At 39.4% G+C, this 23,955-nt stretch overlaps 2 protein-coding genes across 3 annotated transcripts in view; both read left to right on the top strand.

Annotated features, from left to right (window-relative positions):
- Window positions 1-4,318, top strand: part of cachd1 (cache domain containing 1) — a 91,361-nt gene extending 87,043 nt beyond the window's left edge. For both annotated transcript variants that reach the window (XM_008406159.2, XM_017304501.1), the window contains 3 exons: window positions 261-338; window positions 431-532; window positions 3,138-4,318. In XM_008406159.2, coding sequence (XP_008404381.1) covers window positions 261-338; window positions 431-532; window positions 3,138-3,388 — 431 coding nt within the window. In that variant the 3' untranslated portion in view covers window positions 3,389-4,318. The remainder of the gene's footprint in view (window positions 1-260; window positions 339-430; window positions 533-3,137) is intronic.
- A 9,973-nt stretch (window positions 4,319-14,291) lies between these two features.
- The window catches only part of raver2 (ribonucleoprotein, PTB-binding 2), an 82,334-nt gene continuing 72,670 nt past the window's right edge, over window positions 14,292-23,955 (top strand). The window contains exon 1 of the mRNA XM_008406157.2: window positions 14,292-15,294. Within this exon, the coding sequence (XP_008404379.1) occupies window positions 15,013-15,294 (282 nt within the window). The 5' untranslated portion in view covers window positions 14,292-15,012. The remainder of the gene's footprint in view (window positions 15,295-23,955) is intronic.

Below are 23,955 nucleotides of genomic sequence, written 5' to 3'. Positions count from 1 at the left end.
TTGTCTTTTGAATACTTCAGTGGGTGATTGTAGAATAACTCTGACTGTAAATCATGAAACTTGTGGCAAATGTTTTGGTTTTGAACAAATTTGGAAATTTAATTATTTAACTTTTTTGGTTAATCTATAAGAAGAGACACTTTGACAATATAACAATGCAGTTCTGTCCTTTCTTTTAACAGTTCACTCCTAACCTGTTGAATGCTCGAGCTGTGAAGAGTGTCTTTATTTTATGTCCTTTTTCTTTGCTTTTCCTCCAGAAATGTCTGTGAGAATGTCCAACCTCGACAATGAAAGAGACGAGAGAGACGAAGACAGTCATGAAGACAGAGGAATCAGTAAGCGCACCTCATTAAATCTATTTTCAAACATTATTTAATAAAGCTTCCATTTAGCACCTTGCTAACCTGTGTACTGTCTTAACTTTCAGTCAGTAACACCAGATTCATAGCTGCAGTCATTGAGAGACACACTCACAGTCCTGAAAGGAGACGGAGGTACTGGGGCCGATCGGGGACAGAGAGTGACCACGGTAAGACAAACACTCACTTTATTTAGCAAAACACATAAGAAGGTAAACATACATGCTTAAGGAGATTGTTTTTAGAGTTTATTTAAAATTGATAAAGTTCCTTTTATCCGATTTGTTTTCCTGAAATACCCCCCTTTAAAGTCAAACATATTCTAAGCCTGTATTTTAATTCAGTTATTTAATCTCAGGTTCTAACTTTGTGAAAAACAGTTAATTTATTGATGGTTTGCTGACAGGCTAAAGGGTTAACTATAATATTTTTTGTCATATTGAGACTTCGTAGACAAGTCTCACTATGCTGTGCTATAGCATCTTAGCTCCAGCATCCAGACTTGGATTTGAAAGCTGCAATGGATTTTGTAGACATTTTAAATGGAAAATACAAAAGGAGAGTGCTGCATAACGTAAATTATTCATGTTTTTTTTGTTTTTTTTAAACAAAGAGTCCCTTTTTACTCTGTCACCCTAAATAAAATCCAGAAATGATCCAATTAGTTAACAGAGTTGAGATATTTGGTTTCTAATTCTGCTACTACTGTGATACAGGATACTGCTTGCTTTGTGACCAAGCAGTAACCTGTGGACCAAATTCAGATAGACGCTGAATGTTTTTGGTATGCATGCAAACATATGACTGAAAACTTGCACTATGTCAAGCACAGTGGTGGAAGTATCATGCTGTGGGAAGGCCTTTCACTAGGACTGAGGGTCTGAGTTGGTGGGAAGATGGATGGAGTTAAATAAGTGAAACACGGGGAAAAAATCCTGTGAGACGACCACTAAACTTACTACAAATAGGGCGTTAGAATGGACCAGTCAAAGTCCAGACCTGAATCCAACATGGTGTGCACCACATGGCGGAATTTTTTGGGGGGGAAAAAAAATTCCAATTAATTAAGCTGCTACGTTGTTTTGCAAATAAGACTGAGCAAAAATCACCTTGGTTGCTAGGTTTTGTTTTATTACGCAGCATGTAATGTGAAAAAAATGAAGGTTTCTTAATTCTCTGTCCAGACCCTGAACTTTCTGTGACACTTGGGAAACAGGAAAACCTTCCTTTTTCAAGGCTTCATAAACTTCAAAAAAAGAAACCTGAATAATTGTCTGGTTCAGTTTCACATTCTCTCCCTTCGCTCCCAGTTCTGAGCTCTCCTTTTATTCTTCGCATTAATCACAAGCCTGAACCCTGATTTTCTCTTCATCTGAGCTGACTGGCTCATGTTCGCTTTTTAAGAATTTTCTAAGTCTGACACTTGCTGTGGACGGACACTTTCACCCACACAGGCTCTCTGCCTCCCACATATGTGGCATCATTCCACTTCCTGGCAACCAGGATCTCTCGTACTTGTTGCATAACCGATGTTTGACGGAGAACAAGGGTGAACTTGAAGAGAAGAGAGTGGGCTAAAATGAAACAAAATCAGAATGTGCGAGCGGTTCTGCTGAGTGTAGCACCACAGATGGTGAAACAGAACAAATGAGTTGGAACACTTTCTAGTTGCACTCCTTGCATCTTTTCTGCGTGCAGCACCCTCTGCACTTATTAGCACCACTGCTACAGAATACAGCTGCATGAAAAGCTACAAAATAAATGAATCTTTTATTGCAGCAGCGTAATCTCACTCTTAGAAATGTACAAAAACTAACTAATCCAGCTATTCTGTTCAATACATTTAAATATAGCATTTTTTTAAAATTACTGCAGCACAGACTAATTAATTTGCATAACGGCCACTAAACAATATCCTCAAGCTAGCTACTCATTTGGACTAACGGTTGAATTAATAATTTCTTCCCTACCACTAAGGGAGGGGATGTGAGGAGAGGAAACAGAACTGCTGCATAAACAGGTTTCACCCCATTCAAAATAAGAGCAACTATGTAAACGACTAGCTGCTTGAAGAATTATTAAGTCGATAATCAAAACTTCAACACAGATGTGGAATTTTATTCAACTGAAAGTTTACAAAACAACCAAGTAAATTAGCCCTTTAAAATTTATCCAGAAAAATATTCTCCAGGGGACAAAGGTGTGCTAAATGTTTTCAAAGTTAGCTAAAGTGCTGTAGCGGATTAGTGGAAGTGTACCCACCACTGCATATATGAATTATTTTAACCTGCCTTTCATTTTTACAAATAGTTTCTTTATCCTTTATTTTATTTCCTTTAAAAGTCATTTACTATGTTTACATTTGATGTCTGTAAACTGTTAGCGCTTGACACTGAAGTCAGATTTTTTGTTTGTTCGCATTATTTCATCCAATGAAACTTATTGTGATTCTGAGGACAGTTTCAAGCTCCTGCTTCATCTCTTTCATTCTTTTCCCCCCTCCTGTTCTTCAGTCATTGGTCATTTTCACCCTTTTTTCTTGTTATTCTCTCTACATTGAATTTGCAAATCTGCATCCGTTCAGGAATGATGTTGTCAGAGGCGACTTAGGATTTTAAATCTTTTTGGGTTTCAAATTTTAATCAAATAAAACCCATCATTGTCTGACAACAAAAAAATGGTTACTGGCTCAAATCTTTTCCAATAGTAACCATTATTGAAAAAGTATTTATATACATTAAGGATGATGGTAACATGATCAATCTCTGTGTTCAGGCTACAGCACCATGAGTCCACAGGAGGACAGCGAGAATCCGCCCGGAAACAACGACCCCCTCTCGGCAGGGGTCGACGTCGGTAACCACGACGACGACATGGACCTGGACACGCCCCCTCAAACAGCCGCGCTGCTGAGCCACAAGTTCCACCCGTACCGACACGTGCACACCCACCACCACCCGCTGCACACACAGACGCATCACCTGCAGGCCGCCGTGACCGTGCACAGCGTGGACGCAGAGTGCTGATGCTCCAGGGGACTGAACTAGTTTTTATTAAAAGACTATTTTTGTAAAACATTTGAGTTTAATGAGACAATCCACACTGTGTACTTCAAGGTTCAGACGAGTGGAGGAAGATTACCACAGCTGGACCCAGTTCCTCGGAGCTGCTCGGATTCGCACTCTGAATTATGAATGATGCCACAATGTGTCGTTGTGGCAACATCTTCTTTCTCTCATCCCCTCTTTTATTCAGCCTAACTTGAAGCACATGCAAAAGGCAGACCTGGGCTAGTACATGTAAGCAGTTGGGATTTCCAGTTTTTTTTTTTCTTTGAAGGATTCAGTTTTAACAAGAACAGGAGACGACTGGAGCCCAAAAACTTTGAGCAGAGACACAAATCTTTCAAGGTTGAGTCCAGTATGGACCTTTCTTGACTATAAATGGCACCCCTGCAAAGGGCTGTTGCCCAGAGATCCAGGAAGGACACAGTAGAGGGCAGCATCTCTGAAAAACAGAAAAATATATATTTTTTCTCCCTAACAGAGCTGAGTCTAGTGGAACTCTAACGATACTTTTCTCTCAACTTTCTGGTCTCCAGAGTTTGTTTATCTGGGAGTTGTAGCCTTTCTCCAAAAAAGAGGCTTCTGGTTTCATCCAACATGTCGTCGGGTGATACCTGAACACTTTCATGAATGTTTGTGAATATCAGCGTAGGGAAGAAAATGCTTCAACATTTTGCATAAATACATAAAAAAAAAAAACACTTTGAGTACAATATTATTTTTCTACTATTTATTAAAGACGTAGATCTTCAGGAGCTGACAAAGCAGTGAGGCAGTAAGTAATTTTGCAAACAGCACATCAGATTTAAGGCTCATCATTTTTGCTTTTTTTTCTCCCCTGAAAATACAGCAGAAAGACACTATTAAAAATTTTAGATCTATTTTTATTATTGGAAGCTACATAAATAAAACTTTTTTTTTATTGCAACGTTTTTTTTATATTGTGATATTTTTCACAAATTAGGATTTTTTTCAGTATCGTTACATTTGCCGCTCATAAGGAGTTGACTCTTTGGATTATAAAGGTTACGCATCCCTGACATAGATGATGAAAGAAAATCAGTTTTAAATCTCGTTACCTTATGATAATCAGATTATGCAGCAGTAGAGATATCAGTTTAATATCAGTTTAAGATGTTCTCTCTGTCAATCTTGTCAAGAGGAAACGGTGAATTGCATTTAGGTTTTTGTGTCATTTTCAAGCTTATTATGGTGAGAACAAACTCATATTAAACTCAAAACATCAGTAAACACGTGTAGAAAGCTTAATTTGGGGGGGGAGGAAATTAAGATAATGAGCCTTATTCTGTGTCATGACATGTAGCACATATTTCAGTTTTCTCGAGGTGTGTGTATTGTTCAAATGAAGCATTTTCGATGGGGGTGGAAAATTATTCTCCACATCTAAGACAGAATTTTTTGTGCTTGTTTTAAAAAAAAAGAAAAGGAAAAAAAAGCTCAACCTTTGGTAGATGGAGGAGCAGCAGCTGAAGCCAACACCAGCATAAAAACATTCCTGGCTTTAGTCACTGCCGGGGAGATCTGTGTCAGGATGATAATTGGGGGATCCTTTTAAGAGTCCCTGGCGGAGGCGGACATTTTCTGTCCTGAATAGAAAAGCGGGACAGGACGTTGTCTCACTACAACCTTTTTGCCTTTGAGGCCAAGCTGATGCTGCATGTGCTGCGTGTGAAGGCTGTGCGCATCGACGTCGTTCTTATCAGAATGGAAGGAAAGGAACGCTGCTGCTGGGCAGAGGTTTACACCCGACCGTCGGCTCCTCTGTGGTTAACCACTCAAACTGTACGTTTGTTTTCATGTGTGTTTGTGTGTGTCGGAGGGAATGACAGTGTGTGATGAATGTGTGACTGTCCACCGGAAACACTTTCCTTGAAAGCATTATTTTTTTAAAATAGTGTTAGAGAATAATAGGTGAATTTATTATGAATGAAAATCCTCCGTTTCTCCTGAGAGGTTGCTTCTTTCCGTGCTTTTTTTTGTTCAGATCCTGTCGGTGTGGCATCTTCCGGGTGCCAAGATGTCTATTGTTCTGCAGAGATCCATTATAAAGTGTAAATACAGAGTCATGAATAGTTATTAATGTCCTGTACACTCATTTAAAAAAGCAACAAATGTTGATATTCAGATATTGAATCGTCTGTTCATGGTGTCTCGCTATATTTTTGATGCCTTGGATGTTTTTCTTTTATTTTTTTAGGCTTATTTTTCTTTAGGTCCATATTGGATGGAAGTCAGTACTTGGAAATTTTAATACACAGTTTATGTTGAAGAGAATTGTAGTTTTTAAAGGTTTATTATTGTGTGTCTTTGAAAGCTATGTAAAATACAAAACAACTCTCCACACATTAAATTAGATTCGGCAGTTTTCCATTAACGGCCAAACCAAATGTTTCTACCTAACTCTTAATTTGTTTCACTTTTCTTTTGGTGAAAAGCTGCAAAAGGGTTGCATCTTTTGATTTGAGTGGAACAGGCATACAGAAAATGGAGGCTTTTTTTCACTCCAAACTGAAATCTTCATCTTTTTGTTTCAGCAGTATTTCCAAACAGGCTTAAACATATAGTATGTGTGTTTATACAGAACACAGAATTACAAGTTGTTGACCGAAGGAACATGTGTACGTCACCCAACCCCGCTCCCAATGTATCGTATACAGTTAACTGAGATTAATTGCAATGTGAATGTGATAAAGTACATTTTACAGTTAAACTGTCTGTTTGTGATTCCTAAGATGATGTCAGCATGATGTCAGACGGGAGGCTAAATGATTTCTAAATATTTTTTTTTATTCATTGCAGAAAGAAAGTCTTGGGTTTGAATCCTGTGTGAAGTTTGAATGTTCTCCACTATTTGTGGGCTCTCCTTCCACCAATCCAAAAACATCAGTGTTTAGTAGAGTTTTAAATCAGAACTACTAGAAATTTGCATCGGTCCAACCACACATAGGTTCCAATTAATCGTTCTTATCAAACAGTAGGATTAATAGATATTCAAATTAGTTTAAAAAGTTTTCCATCTAATTAAACCCAGCAGATTGCATCTTGTCGTTCACTTGCAGCTGTCCGTCCTCCTAGATGAGCACGTAGCAACAGCAATCGATTGCATTGACTTTACAACAAACGTGTAGCGACAGTGGAGAGGAAAAACCTCCCCTTTAACAGGAAGAACCTTCCAGAACCAGGCTCAGTACAAACGGCCACCACCAGACCTGGGGGTTGAGAAAACAGAAGATACACAAAAAAAGAAACGGAAGAGCTGATGTAGGAGTACTTTCCATATTAATGAAAAGTAAAAAGTTAATGTCAGGAAAGGGAGAACTTTCAATTACTGGCAGCGTGATGTCAGCTGATGCCCCTTCTGTAAGGCATCGCAGCCAAACCGAGAGCCAGACCAGATGTAGCTTCTATGGTGAGAAAACAAAGTCATGCAAATTTGAGAGTAGTACAAGAAAAAAGTGGAGAAGAGTGGTCAATTTGTCCTCCAGCAGTCTTTCATTACATTCCCTTTCCCCTTCTCTCTCTCTGCCCTACTTCCTCTCCAGCTACTGATGAATAAAGGCCRCTAGATTTGCCGAAACCTTTTTAAAAAAAGTTACTAGAAATAAAACATAGCTGAGGCTTTAAGGTTCCACCTGGAATAAAATCTTCAGTTCATAAAGAAAGTCAGAGGACAGATCAGGAGGTGGCGTGTTGACTTCTTCCACATAAGCAAATTTAATGTAAATTTCCATAAGGACTGCGTTGTAGCCTCCCCTGAAACACTGGGCTGAACCGGCTTTTAAACGCTACGGCCTTACCACTTTACTCCAGCTCCTTTTTATCCCTACAAAACCAAAAGCAATGAATGGCTGAGAACTAATACAAAAGGTTTCACTGCACCTTTAAGGGGAGGTCCATTTGCTGCTCTACTCATGCGGCATATTATAACAATCTTGTGATTCCAAAGTGAGTTGCTCTGAAGCATTTCTGAGTTAAGCAGCAGGACTGAAATACAGATGGTCACAGATTCTAGCTTCATCATAAAACTGACCGTACCAGAAATGAATTGAGATATCAAAGATAAAATAAATGTTATATTAGAGGTGAGAAAAGTCACACACAAGGTTGGTACAAGTACATGTGGCTGTTGAGCCCAACTTGATGCTGGACTGGAGTGTAGGACACTGACCCTCAGCATACAACCAGAGGAACAATGAAATGTGTCAGGATGGTCTAGTCAAAGTCCAAATGTAAATTCATCTCCTAATTGGATTTACAACTAAATGTTTTTAGATTCTCTCTGTCCAATCAAATTAAGTAAAATATATTTTACAAAAAACAGGCATTTTAGTTTTGAGATAAGCAAACCTGCTTGCAGCTATGATTGCAGTGGAAGGACCTTTATAGTGGTTTAATTCAGATGCCTGAATTAAACCTATCCAGTACTTTTACAAGACACTTATACTTGAAATCTGTTCTTCATGAGAGCTTAAAAAACTAATTCATATTACTTCCACACATGAATGCTGCTTTTTAACACACAAATGAAACAATCGTGTAGTAAAATACTGAAAGCCTGAAAAAACCTAATTTGATTTTTTTTTTTAAGCTGAATTGTGAACTTTTCAGGTCCTACAAGAATTTTAACAAATTGTTAAAATATTTTGACATTTTAAAATAACCCATTAAAATTCCACTGAACACCTCTCCCACAAGTCTTCTTYTGAGMGCCAGTAAAAAGATCTGAGGTCTTTTTTCTCTTCCATTCTGTCCGTATGCCTCTGGTCTGTCATTGCTGGCCTTGCTAACAGCRGAGGAACGCTGTCTGAAGCCTGTCCAGCCTGCATTATTCTCTCTGGTTCATGCAGGGACATTCAGGACACCTACACTGCAAAGAGCTCCTCTTCAGAGGCATGTTGGCCTTATTTGGAGAGAAATCTTTTATGAGATGCACATTTCCTCCTTTACTGAGCTGGTAGAGCGTTCAGGTTTGGTTATCGGTTGTTTTCTTTCTTTACTGCATGAACAGAGACCCAGTTTACAACTAGCAGGGAGTCTAATTTATAAAACTGAACGGAAGGGTGTTGAAAACGTTTCGGCCCCTAATGCAAATTAGATTTACTGGCAAAATTCAGTTTTTCCAGGCGGTTGCAGCAAACTAGTTTGACAAGATCGTTTTGTACAGTTAAATACAGCTACTTAAACAAGTTTATAGAAAGTAAACACTAAATCTAGTTTCAGTTTTCTCTCCACTCAAATTTATTTAAACCCCTGACTAGAATTCTCTTTAAAACGTACGTGAGGCAACCAATCAAAGGCTTTACTAGTTGCATCAGGTAGCAAGAGAACACCTCAACRTCTGGACTGTTGATGGTTTCGTTACATGAAATAATTATGGCCAAAATGATCAGAGAAGAGATTATTTGTCATGCTCAAACAATGAGGAGGATTCCAGAAAGAAAACAAAGTCCCTGACTGTTCCTGGAGACGCAGATGGGAATTCTGTAGTTAAACAAACAGTGGCTGCACCATCTGGATGTGGCAAAAAGCTACATCCAAAATGTGCTTACATCAGATTCCATGGCTCCTCGGGAATCTGGTAGCAGATTCCTGAGGAGCCATGGAGTCAAAAAACTTTTAACCCAAACTAAACAACAACAAAAAAAACTCTGCTGTAAGAATTGATGGCAGCAATTTTCACAGTGATCCACATATAAACTCTGAGCTGTCCCACTCCTGTATACCAAGCTGTGCTCCTCTGCTAACACAAAAGCATAAGAACAGTCAGGTCCAACTTGTTCACAACTGGACAGGTTAGTGTAAAAGATTTTGTGTTTTGTGTTCTGTGGAGCATTGAATKAACAAAAGCTATTTASTAAGTGCTAATATTTTAGCAAATAAGACAAAACTAACTTACAAAACTAACTTACAAGCAACTTCAGTAGCTAATAGGAGCTTGTTTGAAAGAATTTTAAGAAATTGTTCAAATATTTGGACATTTTCATCAATATCCCTCAATATTGATGAAAAAGTGTTTGCTATGAAGGAAACAACCTGCCAGTGGAACAATATTTTTCCCATACTATAAGTWAAAAAGTCTTATTCCACAGGTAGATTATTTTATTTGCACTTAGTACTTTTTTCAGGTAATAACATCCAACTGCTGCTTTTCTAGGCATAAAAGATGCTTGTCATGAAAAGGCTGAATAATTTTAAGACTGCAGTAATCTGTAAAGGTGGAGAAACCATTTTAAATATTACTCAATTTAAGATATTCAAAGAGCTTTTGTTTGTGTCTCCTGTAAACGGCTGTTAATTTGTGCAGTTTTTTCTGAGCTGTTATGCCTATAAACTTAATTTGCAGAGGATAATARAATAATGGAGGGTCCAAATACATTGTTGCAATGAAATGTCCTCATAATGAATCTCTCACCATCAAAAACCTGTCAATGTAATGCCTGTCAAACGCTCCAGGTTTTATCATTTATGTATTAAAAAGAAAAGTAGCCCCTCTCTGTGTGCCTACCTCCTTTTRCTGTCTGAGTAAACATCCTCCTCAAGTCTGTTGAGCTGTGACTCTTGACCTTTGTATTGAGAAATGGGTCATTTTGGTATTATAAGTGGCCTTTTGGACAACATGGATTTCTCAAAAGCAATGTTTCTTCCAATATGTTTGAAGCTGCTGGTCACGGGTCAAGCTATTTGTGGGGGGGTGGGTGTGTGTGTTAGGGGGAGAGCAGGGTGAATAGTGGAACTGCCTGGAAGACATGATCAGTTATTTATGAGGCCTTTCTGTACATGYGGTGTTTCCTGCCAGGGGATCAGGGGAAACGAGCACAGATGGAGAGGCAACATGGTTCTGACAGTCTGCAACAAGACGGTGCCTTTTGATTTGGGGCAACAAATCAAAAGGCGTTTTGATTTGTTGAATATAAGACGGATATCTGCTGTAGTTTTGGTCTGGTTTTCAGGCAATGTCCAATAACAAAAACGCAAAAAAAACACTATCAAAAACATAACTATCAGTGGTAACTTTTTATTTGTTTTTATTTTTACGAGGATGATTTTCCTTGTCACAATAAAACTATTATTTTGCACAACTGAGAATTTGTACCCAAATGCMTCACAAAGCGGGGCTGTGTGAGGCATTTACAGGCAGTCAGTATTTTACCTGTAACAAGCAGTCAGTGAGTGATTTGGAGAGTGATGAGGTTTATTATTGTGTGTCTATGGAGACTCAAGCTTACAACTAAAGTACCTTGCAAAAGTATCCTTACTCATTTTTTACACTTTGGAACTTAAACACCCGCAGACATTAATGTGTTTTATTGGTGTTCTTGAGTGAAAGACCAATACAAAGGAATTCCTGTTCTCTAAACTCTCTAAATGCAACTTATTAAATTGTGAGTTACTTCTTCCTGAAGACACAAATCATAACTTTCACAAATGCACTTCTACTTGTGAAAGAGACACATTGGCTGTAGAGTAAAACACTGAACAAATCTTATTCAAGGACCTATAAAAGGACATCTGTGCACTTACAAGTTTCATTTAAAAGAATGAATTCATTCTTTTGAAAGCTTGCCTTACTTTTATTAAGAGTCATACTGTATGCGTGATTATGTGGTGTACTACTAAAAGTAGTGTAATTGTTGTCTAAACTGAACTCATCGCTACAAGGTAATTAGTTTCACCTTGAGGTAAAAAAAGTACTTTGAGGACCTGACAGATGGGAGCTCTCTCCTCACGTCCCAAATATCTGATTCGTTAGTCTGAATTCACTCAACTCTGCTCTTCAAAGCCATGCATGCTTCTCCCTGTCAGCTTCCTCCTGCTCTTCCTCCATCCCTGGGGCTGTCTGCTGCTCCCTGTCAGGGAAAACACTGAATTAGAGCACCGAGCTCGGTGTCCAAGCACCCTCGGGTCATTTCAGTCAGTCTCCGCTCTGCCAACCGGTGCAGCAGACATGCACCAGCAGCACTTTGTGTGTGTGTGTGTGTGTGTGTGTGTGTGTGTGTGTGTGTGTGTGTGTGTGTGTGTGTGTGTGTGTGTGTGTGTGTGTGTGTGTGTGTGACGTCCAATCCCCCAGTCCTACTTTCCTCAATGCATATTAGCAGTGTGGCGATCTGGAGCCGGCATGCAAGGGAGAATATTTGCAGTTTGCTACTGATTTGACTTTTATGTTTTGTTCCTTTGATTTTGTGAAAAATACAGAAAATCTTCTCGATGTCTGATATATTTTTCATTAAAGAAGCCTCATTTATGCTTTATGTTATGCAGTAGTTTATGCAGTATGTCCATGGCTGCTGTAATTAGGACATGAATTGGGCAGGGAGCTCTTTTGGATATTGCCCCCATGTGTTGGGGTCGGTCAGCTGTTTTTAGTGGGTCACATGTCCTCTAATCGCTGCTTCGCCATAAGAGAAATGAATCCACTCTGCACCGGTGACAGTTTATGTTGTGTCTGCAGAAGGTTGGTTGATGTGGACCAGGGTTATAACAGTTTTCGCTTTTTCATTATAGGTTAGTTTTAATTATTTTCAGATGTTTCCTTGTTTTTATCCGTTTTTATTAGTTACATATTAAGTTCTAGTTTAGTGTTTTTTAGTTATAATAGTAGTTTTAGTTTTTTCATACTTGGTTAATTTTTAGCTGTAGAATTAGACACATGTTGTATTATCATTATGTATACATTGATTGGGTACTGAATGCTCAACAGAAGATACTAACTGACTCTGGTGATTTTTTCCCAACTTTTGCTGTCGCCATTTTTCAGAATAATGTAAGCGGCGCAAGGAGTGTCGTAATTTACTGACAGCCGACATAAACTGCTTGTGTTGGGAGGAGGTGGGATTTATTTCACGTTAGACACCAGCAGTAGTTTTCCAATGTATTGGTATCAATGATACTCTCAATGTAAAAACAGTGGAGAAAATAGTCAAACTAACAATTCCATCAATACGGACAGTTTGTGAGGATTTTAAACATCATTAATTGGAACTTATTGTGACAACGAAAATTCTAAACCTTATCATGATGATAAATTTATTATGATAAAGGATAAATGATACGATAACTGCCTACCACTAGTCTACAGACAGCTGCAGATCATTTTCCAACCAACTCTTCCATTTCTGGAAGGAATGCGGGATGATCATATCCATAATCACTCTGCACAATCTACGTGCACATGTGTATTTGCTAATCTTCCAACTCCTCCACACAATGAGCCACTTTGACGTTCAAGGTAAGCCCTTCCTCTCTCTCTCCCTCCCTCCCTCCCGGCCCCTCCTGCTCTCTCTCCCTTCCCGTCCTCACGCCTACTGAGCTCGTCCCAGGTGCCCGCTTTGCCCGCTCAGCCACTCAGCCCACCCACGCCCTCGCACTCTTCAGTCCCAGCGAGCAGCAGCACCAAAACGTGTTCCCGCTTTCTTCTTCTCCTCTCCACCGCCACCCACTCCAAAGGGCTGTGAATCACCGGCTGACACGCTGCATTGGCAGGGCTCTTGTGTTTTACACAGAGAACGTCTAACATCTCTTCTCCTCTCAGTTTGTGAAGCGCAGTCCATTATAACAAGAGGCTGACTTTCTGCATAGGTAAAAAGCTTTGGAAGGATGGTTTGCATAACCGCACCATGTGGGGCGTTTGCAGGCCGATGTGATTTATCCGTAACACTCTGCCGGCACGCATTTTGCCAAGGGACCGAGGGAAGAAATTAATTGTTCTCTCATGGAAACGTTGTTTAGCACTAAGGGGGGTGATTCATGCGTCTCCAAAAAAATCAGCCTGTTTAAGTGACAGGCAAGTCCTTGTTGTCTTTCCACAAACCCATTGCTCGGTGATTCATGTCCATCAATCTGTCCACCATCGCTACTCACTGTAGAAGCAACACAAAGCCTAAAACCGGGTATTTCATCACCGTTTGTGCTTTTTACAATTAAAATTGTCCGCTTCGTCTCTTTGACCTTTATTTGCGTCAATGTTATCCAGACCAAAAAGCATTTCAGAATCAACGCCAAGACTTAAAAATGTATAATCTCAGATGCTTTCCATGTGGTCAGACTGACTTGGAGGTTTGTTGTATTGAAAAGAATGGACAAAAAAAAAATTGTCCAGATGTGTAAAACTGGTAAAGACATTTTCCCAAAATACTTGTAGCTAAATTGGTTGGGAAAACATTGAGACACATCAGTTTCCCACAGTGTCACAATGAAGAATAATTTTCATCAGAAACTGTGTTTTGGTATTTTTAGTACTGAAAATGAAACTGAACAAACCAAGAGCCAAATGATAAACTTGCTTCATTTTGAAACAGAGCTACACACATTGCCCTTTCTTTGGCCTTTCTGCTTTGGAGTGGACTGAGTACAAGCCTAATTGAAGCGTTCAAACAGTCCACACACTGTACAGTCACTGAGTTTTAGTTACACTGGCTCAGCCACTTGGCAAAGTGAGATCATTTTCACCCACTGACAACTGTGATTGTCTGGACTTCGATCTGCCAAGAAACACTCCACACAGATGGCGAGAGAGAGAACGAGGAGCCSGGTTTCACCGTCTCTAAAAGGCCTCGGCACAATTGTGGTCTAAATATTTCCTAAGTGGGTTGATGTGTGCTAGTTGACATGCTTGTGTGYCTATAYGAGTGTGGATGCAGCATGTGAATGTGAGTGTACAGCGTGTGTTCCTGTAAGCGACTCACGCTGCCTGCGGAAGCTACATGGGCATTGTGAGGACTCGGCAGGGAGCTCTGCTCCCCTTGTGTTTGCCAGGAGCAGATTTCCACCMACGGTGGGCAGGCAGGCAGGCTGGCTCAGTTGGCTGCTAGGTTGGCATTCACTGGATGACTTGGGTAGACAGGAGGGAAGGCACGCAGGCATTCATAGCCACATAATGCACACACAGAGAGCAGGAGAGCTGTGGTGGCTAAAAGCAATTCTCCACTGAATGCCTTTTTTTCCCCCCTTCAGAACTGTGCTGCTAGAGAATAAGAGCTGAAATGTAGAAGTTCTTTATAGAAACACAAAACATTTTATAGATGCTACATGTGGTTCATTTGATTCGATTTTTTCTTTTTTTTGCCTAAAATCAGGCTCACAAAAGTTTTAGGTTGAATAGAAACAAAGGTGAACTCTGACTAAGCTTATTTGTAGTGCACTGAACAGACAGTTGGGGGCGCAACTAGTTCGAGGTGCTAGCTGCAGAAATCAACTAACAATTTTGTTTTTTCAAACTACATTTAAAAACTTTTTTTTTTTTTTACATAAATGATGTTCATAAATAAATGGGAAAAAAACTGCAACATTCATTTGAATCACTATTGATTAAGAATAACACCAGACAAAAAATATGGATTAAACTATTTAGTAAGGGAGCTGACATAAAGTAAATATAAAATAATWATTTTTCTCAGTTCCTAGAAGGGTAAATTATTAGCTCTGAATAGTTTAAATTAATGTTATCGTTGCGTTTATACTGGGTTGTTGGGACGCACACGCCTCCCACCTGCTCTCTCTCTTTCTCTCCCTGTCTATATTTCTCTACCTCTCTCTCTCTTTAAACACTTTTCTCTCAGCTTCCCAAGATGGCGGCAGCCTCGTCCATCCAGCCGCCGAGCGTTCACTCTTCTCTCACCCGGGATAGCGCGCTCTCCCCGGACATGGACAGCCCCGAAAGCAGGCAGCCGGAGGATGAGGAGGCGGCGGCGGCGGCCGCAGCGCAGCCCTCCGAGCCGGGCGTCTGCCTCCGCGACCTGCCGGACCTGGAGCCGGAGGAGATCGAGAGGAGGCTGGCCAAAACTCGCCGGGAGCTGAGCAACAGGAGGAAAATCCTCATCAAAAACCTGCCGCCCGACACCTCCAACCAGGTACGCCAACAGGAAACTGGTGCAAAAAGTTAACAATGCGCAGCTCACTTTGAGTTTTTTTTTTCTTTTTGCGCTGCAGGGAGACCCGGGAGTAACTCCACGACTCTGTGGTCCAGTTTGCATGAGGCTCTTTTTAAAAAGCAAAACGTGAAAAAATGATTAGTTTATAAGAAAGTCATTCATAAACCCCAGAGGTGATGCGACCAGACGGCTCCCCACCCTAACATAAAAACTTTTAAAGCAACTTTAGGAATGCTAGTGTACTTATTCCAGATGATAAAATAAAATAAAATAAGATTCACTTGCCACTTTAAACTTACGAATGTTTTAMATTTGACTAGTTAAMGCTGGTCTTTTATTTATTTATTTATTTTTTGTTTGCRAATGCAAAAAAACAAAATGCATCTACAAAATTAAATACACTTTATTAAGAAGTAAATAAAAGGACAGATTAAGGGCTAATGTCTGCAAGGTTTAGGGAGAAATCCTGTGTGCACCATGGATCAGTGGTTTAAAGTACCGTAGTCATCTTCCAATTGAAGGTTGTAGGTTTGATTCCAGTTTCCACTAAGGCACTTACTCCCAGTTTACCAACTGATTTGTGCATAATAAGGGTGCTTGAGTGGTCAGTATTGCCTACTAATGGGTACTGAAAACATCAAGTGTAAGCGCATGTTTCCATTTATCCTAAAGGGAGGAAAGCATAAGCGAGTTGTCCATTTCAATAAAGGAGCTAGTAAAACAGGTGTGCAATTTGTTTTACTCAAAGTGATGTATTTTAACTATTCATTTATCTTAATGTTGACAATTATGGCTTAGAATGATCAAAAACCCCAAGCTCAGTTTTTCAGAATGTTAAAATGCAAAGTAAGACTGACAGGTAAAACAGATTTTTAGCAGAGAAATGTTACTTTACATGTTACACTCTGCACAATTATGGAGACGACAGCAGACTTGACAGTTGTGCTGCAGCCTGTTGTTGATAACCTCCACGRGGAAGGATAAGCCATAAAAACTCATCACCAAACATATTAATGGAAAATAGAGAAAAAGGGAAAATTATTGAAAGAAATCTAGCACAAACACAGGAAATAACTGTCACTGTAAGATGTTTGGGTTACAAAGCCCAATCAAGAGTTTCTTGGAGTTTTGCAAGGCATGGTCTGTGCCTAGAGTCATTGCTGATACAGATGTAATGGTCTACAGTCATTGGATTCCTTGTACTAAGCTACATCAGAACCAGATACAGCTATTATAGAGTGCCAGAGTCTGGAGGAAGAGAGGAGAAGCCCAGAATCCAAACTGCTTGAGGTCCAGAGTGAGGCCAGGTCAGATGTTGATCTTTGATGGTGGTTCTAGCTACCCCACAGAAGGAAACCCTGTATTTTTGTTCTTTCACTCTAGATTTATGCCTCTTGACCATAAGTTACTGTGTTTCCATTATGAATGTGTACAAAACTTTGTCAATGTTCCTCTAATGTTGAAAGCACACAATTTCACAATTGGGTTGTTTCCATTTAATATGAAACACAATTAAAATCACACATGAAAAGTTTGTTCACGTGATGAGTCATTAACATGCCGCGCCAAGATGCTCCTATTGTTTCCTGCCACCTTCTTCTTCATGGTTTGCGGCAGTGGCGACATCTGGTTGTTGATCATGTGGCTCGTGCGATGCGAGTCACATCACACAAGTGTTTTTGCAAAACTTATTTTGCAGCTTTTAAAAAAAATAAATAAATAAAAAAAATAATTTTGATACAGAAAAGTAAAAAAAGTGTTATTTTGAGATTGGCATCATTCTGTGATTATGGTTAATGGAAACGCACCTAGTGAGAGTAGAATGTAAACAGAATGGTACATCCAGAACTTTTCTTTTTGACCGTTTAGACATGGATCAGTTGCCTGTGTTGAGATATTCTGAACTTCTTAAAAGTTGGAAATGGTTTCAGATCAGAAAAAAAGTCAGTAGTACCCGCCTCAGTGGAGGAAGCGTTGAAGTGACCTGAGTTTTCTCTGGCAGCATAAAGCACACAGGATCATTCAGAGGCTCCTCCCCCACCTGTTGCTATGCACTGCATTTTTACTGGTTGTTAAGTTTCCAATTTTTCTCCGGCTTTCGCTGTATTCATTGTCATGTCCACCCCAAACTTTTCTCGCAAGTACCAGGTGAAAAATGGAAATGAAAAATAGATGTTTAAAACCATTTCTTTCAGATTCCTGTATTTGAGGCCAAATCCACTCAATGTATACATATATGTTTTATTTTACATGCACATATTTCCCTGTTTGTGTGTTTCCTTTTTAAAGACTACGGAGTGACTTCACCGTTTATAACTTCATGGCCTTTCTGATTTCCCCCGCTGAGCRTCATTCATCACTTGTGTCAGCATGCAGGCCTCCAGGAGGCAGCGTGTCGAGCCTGCGCCGGTGGCGTGTGTTCCTTCAGGCTTGTAGCGCCAAACATTCTTCCAGAGGCTCGCTGCCAAGGAGAGCCAGCGCTCTGTCGGAGCGTCGGTTCGTGTGCGCAAGTGCGGGGAGAGATGGAGTGTGAAAGAGCGTGACTGCATGGTGTGTGTGAGAAATGACAAGAAGAGGGGAGAAAAAGGGAAAAGTCGCTTGGATTTAGGTGAAGCAGCAGATGTGGGAATCTTTTGCTTTGTGTTTTCTACATTGTTCACGTTGTCAGGGCGAGTTTTGAGAAAGGCAGAGCAGCGAGGAGTCGATTCAGAGGAGTCGTTCTGACTTCTTGACGTTTGTCTGCGTTGGTTTCAGCTGGTTGTGGGTCTGCTCAGATGACATGGGCTTTAGTTTTGCAGAGGAGTTTGTCAAATAGAAATGCTCTGAAGAAAAACCAAAAGAACGGCACGTTGCAATGCTCAAATAGTGAACAAAGGACGTGCCAAGATTTTAAAAAGTTGGTTCCAAAATCTGTTAAAATGTGTCGTCTTACTTTGGTTTTAATGAAAGAAACATGTGAACTGACCGTCGTTTTCTCAGTCTGTGTGAAGCGTTGTGTAATACTGTGCAGTGACATTCCAACCCCGACTGTTTGCTACACACTGCTGATCAGCAGGCTGAAAGAAGACTACTATAAGATGTATGTCCAAACTGAATGTTGAGATGACAGTACAACTGGTAGTACATCAACTAATTTGAATTATTTTATGTCTTTCTGCTTTGGTTTAATAGCAAACATTAACCTCAGATAAAAAGAAGTTTATCAAATTACTGGGGGAAAAAAAAAAAGTCATGTCAACGGGAAGGTTTTACTGAAGACTTTTCTTCTGGTTGGCATTAGCTGGTTTGCTAAATAAAAACTTGTAGTTTCTTAATGATTTCACCACTTTACCTCATTTTTTTATGTTAGAAAACCTGCTATGCTAAATTAAAAAAGTGTAAGTACATTACACACATGGAGAGTCTGAATGTGTGGTACATAATTAGATAGTGCTTCTGTTCAGCTCCATCTCCCCCGTTTAGCCACAAACCAGAGAGCCCTCTGCTGCAGGCTGGATAAGTGTGAGTGCATCGTACAGTATGTCCAATATATGGGCTATTGACAGTCTTCATCTCAGAGAGGTGGGGGATGAGAAAGAAGGACGACGAGTACAGGAAGAAAGGAAGGGTTGGGTTTGGAATGAAAATGAAATAACTTCGTGGGAGCCATTTGGTGGTGAGGATATGAGTCAAATCTTTTTCTATAAGTAGATTTAATAGTTTTCTAATGATTTATTAAAGCGCTGTGAGCAGGGCTATCATATGTTTACTCCCCATATGTGCATCATTTCTCAAGTGCTCATTAGTTTAGGTTATTTTTGGCCAGAATGTAGCAAAATTGAATTATGTGAAATTCCGGGTTGGTGACTGTTTACTGGTATAAGTTATCACCAAAAACCTTGATGGGTCCATGAACCATTGATTAAATATTTGTACTGTATGTACAAAATGCATGTCATCATTTCAGAATAAATAAATTATTACAATATATCTTAAATTTGCTCATCATGTCTATGAAGAAAGTGTGGAGTAAAAGTAAATTGCTATTCCAGGAAGAAGTTCTATTTGGAAATGAATGCCAACATTTTTGGTTCTTTTTTTATTTTTAACAAAACACAAAATCCTCAATAATTATATTTTATTATATATTATTTTACTTGTTTCTTAAGAAGTATAAAGAAGCATGATGTCTAGTCTTAATAACGTTTTAAAATATAGATGTGTATCTTTATGTAACTTATCGGCCAGTTAAAGGAGCCTCTTCTTTAGCCATTAAATATTTTACATTGTACTTTAAATCAACTGCCAACGGATTAGGAAATATGATTTAACCTCATGTACTGGTAGAAACAGAAGAAGCTACTTTACTGTTCTTTAATGAGTTTGTAGTAACTAAACTACTAGAAGCTGAAGGGTTCTCTAATGACTTTCATATTTTTTTTTTTCCTAAATCAGTTCTATATTTATATATTTTTTTCATGGTTGATCTAATTCAGCACTGGAAGCAGAGGTTTCCTGGTCTAATTATTGAAGTTTTAATTATTGATGCCCTATGCACAGCTCAGTCTGCCTGCACAGTGGGGTTACACTGTGAAATGTCTTTTCTCCTGCAATCCTTACTGGAGAAAAAAATCTGATCAATTGTCAAAACAAAATGTCTGGTAGTATCTGATATCAGACAATTGAATCAACTTGAGGCTTGGTTAGCAATGACTGCTGTGGAAAATTGTAATCAATAGTCATATTGTTGTTTTAGACACGGAACAAAGAATGACACATTGAATATATTCAAAGTCAGCTGCTGATTAAATGTCATGGCTGTTTTTAAGAAAAATGGCTGAGATAAATGTCTGGTGTCAGCATCCTTTAGAATGTGGAAAAATGATGAGGTTAAAAACATTTGCCTGCATGTAAATGCCTGAAGAGACTTTTATTATTCAATAACACATTCGCATTTGGCGGGTGGGCTCTGATCTCATTGCTCCATGGAAATGCTTTTCAACATGTCATGGAGTGATGGTTGCGTTTCTAACCCCCAAATCACATCTGCCACATGTCAAGTGTAGAGAGGGTCTCCGACCTCGGAGCCCCAAGGGCCTGAATGAAAACCAAACTCATTTATGATTCATTCAATGCATAAAATGGCACCATTACCAACATGTTACATCTAGGATCAATAGAGTTCGCCTCCACCATGACCAGACATACATGATTCCTTTTTGTTTTCCCTGGTTTTCATAAAAATCTATTTCATAAAATGTCAGCCTACACTGTAAGGATCTAGTTTTCATATCCATAAAGCTACATATGAATAAGTAGTAGTTGCTTACATAAACTTGTGTTGGTTGGATCCAAGTTTGACCTTCACATGTTGACATGTTCTACACCACGAGTGTGTGTCCAGTTGTTTTTGCATACTGATAAGCCCAGATGTATTCAGATAGGATAAAGCATCAAGTGCAAACACAACTTCCTCCTCCTCCTCCTCCTCCTTTTCTTCCTCCTCTTCACTTTACATGCTGAGGTCCATCTGTGTCAGGAGCAGATGTTCAGACAGTGTGCAGCTCCTGACAGTGGGCAGCCTGCGGCCCCTTTTCTTACCTTTTGAATCTGTGTGCTCTCGCTTTAATTGTACCTGTTTAATGTGGCATAGTTGCCTTGAGGTTCTGCGTGTCTTTTGGGTCGCACACATTTAAAAATACACCTGTCATGGTGTATTCTGAGCCAAAGTGTGAGCTTAAAATTGGATTAGAGGATATACAAATCTGAAAAGTGACTGTGTCACCTTTAGACAGACCGGGGGAAAAAAAAGAGTTAGATGTTGCAGTTTGGAGGAATTTCAAGCCATTCGTATATGCAGTAACCTGTTTAGAGAAACTCAAATGTCTCACTTCTGTACTTGAATGTAAACATGCATTGCATATTGTGCTGATTATAAACTGTCAAATAAGCAAGATTCACTCAAGGCTGTGTGCTTAGCCCAATCATCTTTGTATGCATAACACCTCAAATTTTTTCCTTGAGTTTGTAGAGGATACAACCACTGTAAGCCTGTTACAATGATAAAAATCAAAGCGGACATGTAGAGAGGTCCATGTCCTGTTGCACATGTTAAATCCTTTATGTACTCTCTCTTGCCTGGTGGTTCAGTGCTTCACAGTAAAAAACAAAAACATCATCTTCTTTTTAAGATCTTTCCAAAGACATTGGCTGCAACACATGTTTTAACCACTGCAGCATAGAATTTGTCTTCACACACTGTTTTGGAGAGTGTGTTGTTCCAGCTGCACTGCTACAGGCAGACGGAGCCTGCAGCTGATAATCAAGACACCAAAATGGATGGTGAGGTTACGGCATCCGAAGCTTGAGGACATCCACGCAGCTTGTCTGAAGAGCTGGCCAAATGGCATCATAAGTGGCTCGACTCACTCTGGACAATCACGTTTTTCACTCTTCCATCGAAAACAGTTTCTCGCTTCAGAGGTCACATCACCTTCTGAACCTCCACAGCTCTCAGCACAGACACTTTGCTCTTTGAACCTTTACATATTGTACTTAGTCATGTTTTTTAATGTCATTTGACAGTATTATTATATTTAGAATTATGCTTCAATGTTTTTGTCTTTGGAATAACAAAGACAACATTCTAATCTGTTCTATTATGTTGCCTACAATGGGATTTCCCCATATGGTGTAAGTTTATTTTTAATATTTTGGATAATCATATTCAATTAAATTCAAATTTATGCACAAAATGTACAATGGAGTTTGTACTCTGAGTTCTCAACTGCAGGCACAGTAAATGCCTAAATAGATAAGGCATTTATAAAAAAAACAAGATGTAGAATGTAAACTAAAAAAACAGCTAAACAGGAGATGTTTGCCACTAATTGCACCATCTTATTTATGTTTAATGTTTATAAAACATACATTATTATCTTCCTATTTAAATTAGCAAACCCCAATGATTCTCACATACATTGGCCATCTGTTTTCTTCTGTCATTACATGGTAGCTAGCGATGGACCCGTTAATAATAACCTCGACCTTCCTGAATTTGTTCAGTGAAAATCTGACATTTTTTTTCCCGTTCAATGAATGTATTAAAACTAAAAACTCAGAAGGGTTTGGGTGTTTAAACACATCGGTCAACCTCAGGTACTTTGCACTTTTTTGCTTAATTAAAAATCGGATAAATGCTAGAGAGATATTCTTTAGTAAATGGGAATAATCTCGCGAGTCCTTCGCTGGGTTCAAAAGTACGACCTTTATCAAAGTTTACAGCATTTTTCTCCCATTTATTTGTTTTCATCCTTAAAGAAAGGTTGAGGTACTCAGACAATTTTTTGTGTAAATAGTGAGAATTTCTTGCATATTTTAGGCATTCTAAGTGTAGTTTTTAAATTTTTTTATCATACTACAAAACATTAAGCAGGGTTTACAGTGCAGGGTTGACTATCCAGATAATTCATGTAATTTTTGTATTTCGGCATTAACTCTTCTCAACTGCTAAGTCGGTTATGGGAGCCATTTGGTTAACCTAGAAATCCGACTCTTTGTGAACAGCTCTTTGTAACCCGATAACACAATAAGCGCTCATATTTTTCACATCACATGATCCCACTGAGATTCAAAACTTATCTGTCAGATGGCAGAAGTGGGAATTGTGCTGACAGGATAAAAGCTTTGGAAGGAACCTCGAAAGAAAAGGATCGACGGGATAAGTGCAGGTGGAGTGAAGAGGAGACTAATTGGATAAAAGGCTAAAGGAAAATAATGAGTGTGTGGGCGTGTGTGATGTTGAGGAAAGGTGGCTTTGTTTTTGGTTGAACCGACAGGGATCTCGATCATTGAGACGAATCTTTTTATCTTTCAAAAAAGGAAACTCTTTTCATTCTTATTGCTCATGTTATCTTTTCTTTCTCTGTTGTAATTAAACTCTGTTGCTGTACTTCTTTTCTACTGTTCACATCAGCTGCCATCACTGTGTGTACATGGATGTGTGTCGTGGGGCCATTGAAGGGGTTGTTGCCACTGCATTGGATCCCGCAGGTTCCTCTTCGCTACAACTCTCCACCCTTGGTGTTTATACATTAGCAGCACATGCTTGCATCAGAGGGTGCTAATGACGGTGCTATGAGCTGGCGCAGTCATTTTGATGTACGTTTGACTCGTGTGTTTGACCTTCCTGTGGAGGGGGAGACCTACAGTGATCACAAACCCCGTGATTACATGACGCATGGTGGAATAACAGTCAGACGTAACGGTTGTGTCAGATTGGAACCAGTCTGCTGGGTCCATTTGATTCAACTGCTGACAATCGGGTCAGTGGGAGAAAACCTGTAGACGTTTAAAGCGGTCAGATCAGAGAAGAAAACCAGCTCAGGTTCCATGTCTAAGCCAGAAACTACAGCCAGTCCACAAAAATGACAACAAAGTGTAAATATACACACTGCTGCTTAGTGTCGTAAGCCAAAATACCAGCTTGAAGCTATCAAGTCTTCTTAACTGTTTATGTTCATAAATCTCCTTTGAGAATGTTGGTTTGTTCTCTGGAAACAATGAAATTTATCATCCTGTCACTCTAAAGAGGGAAGACTTTGTATACAGTGAAGCAATTTCATATCTTAGCTTTTAGAACTAGAATAGTCATGGTCATAT

Source organism: Poecilia reticulata, linkage group LG4 (assembly GCF_000633615.1).
Source record: "Poecilia reticulata strain Guanapo linkage group LG4, Guppy_female_1.0+MT, whole genome shotgun sequence".
NCBI classification, from domain to species: domain Eukaryota; kingdom Metazoa; phylum Chordata; class Actinopteri; order Cyprinodontiformes; family Poeciliidae; genus Poecilia; species Poecilia reticulata.
Note: the sequence above shows the minus strand (reverse complement) of the source record. Positions and strands in the feature narration are given on the sequence as shown.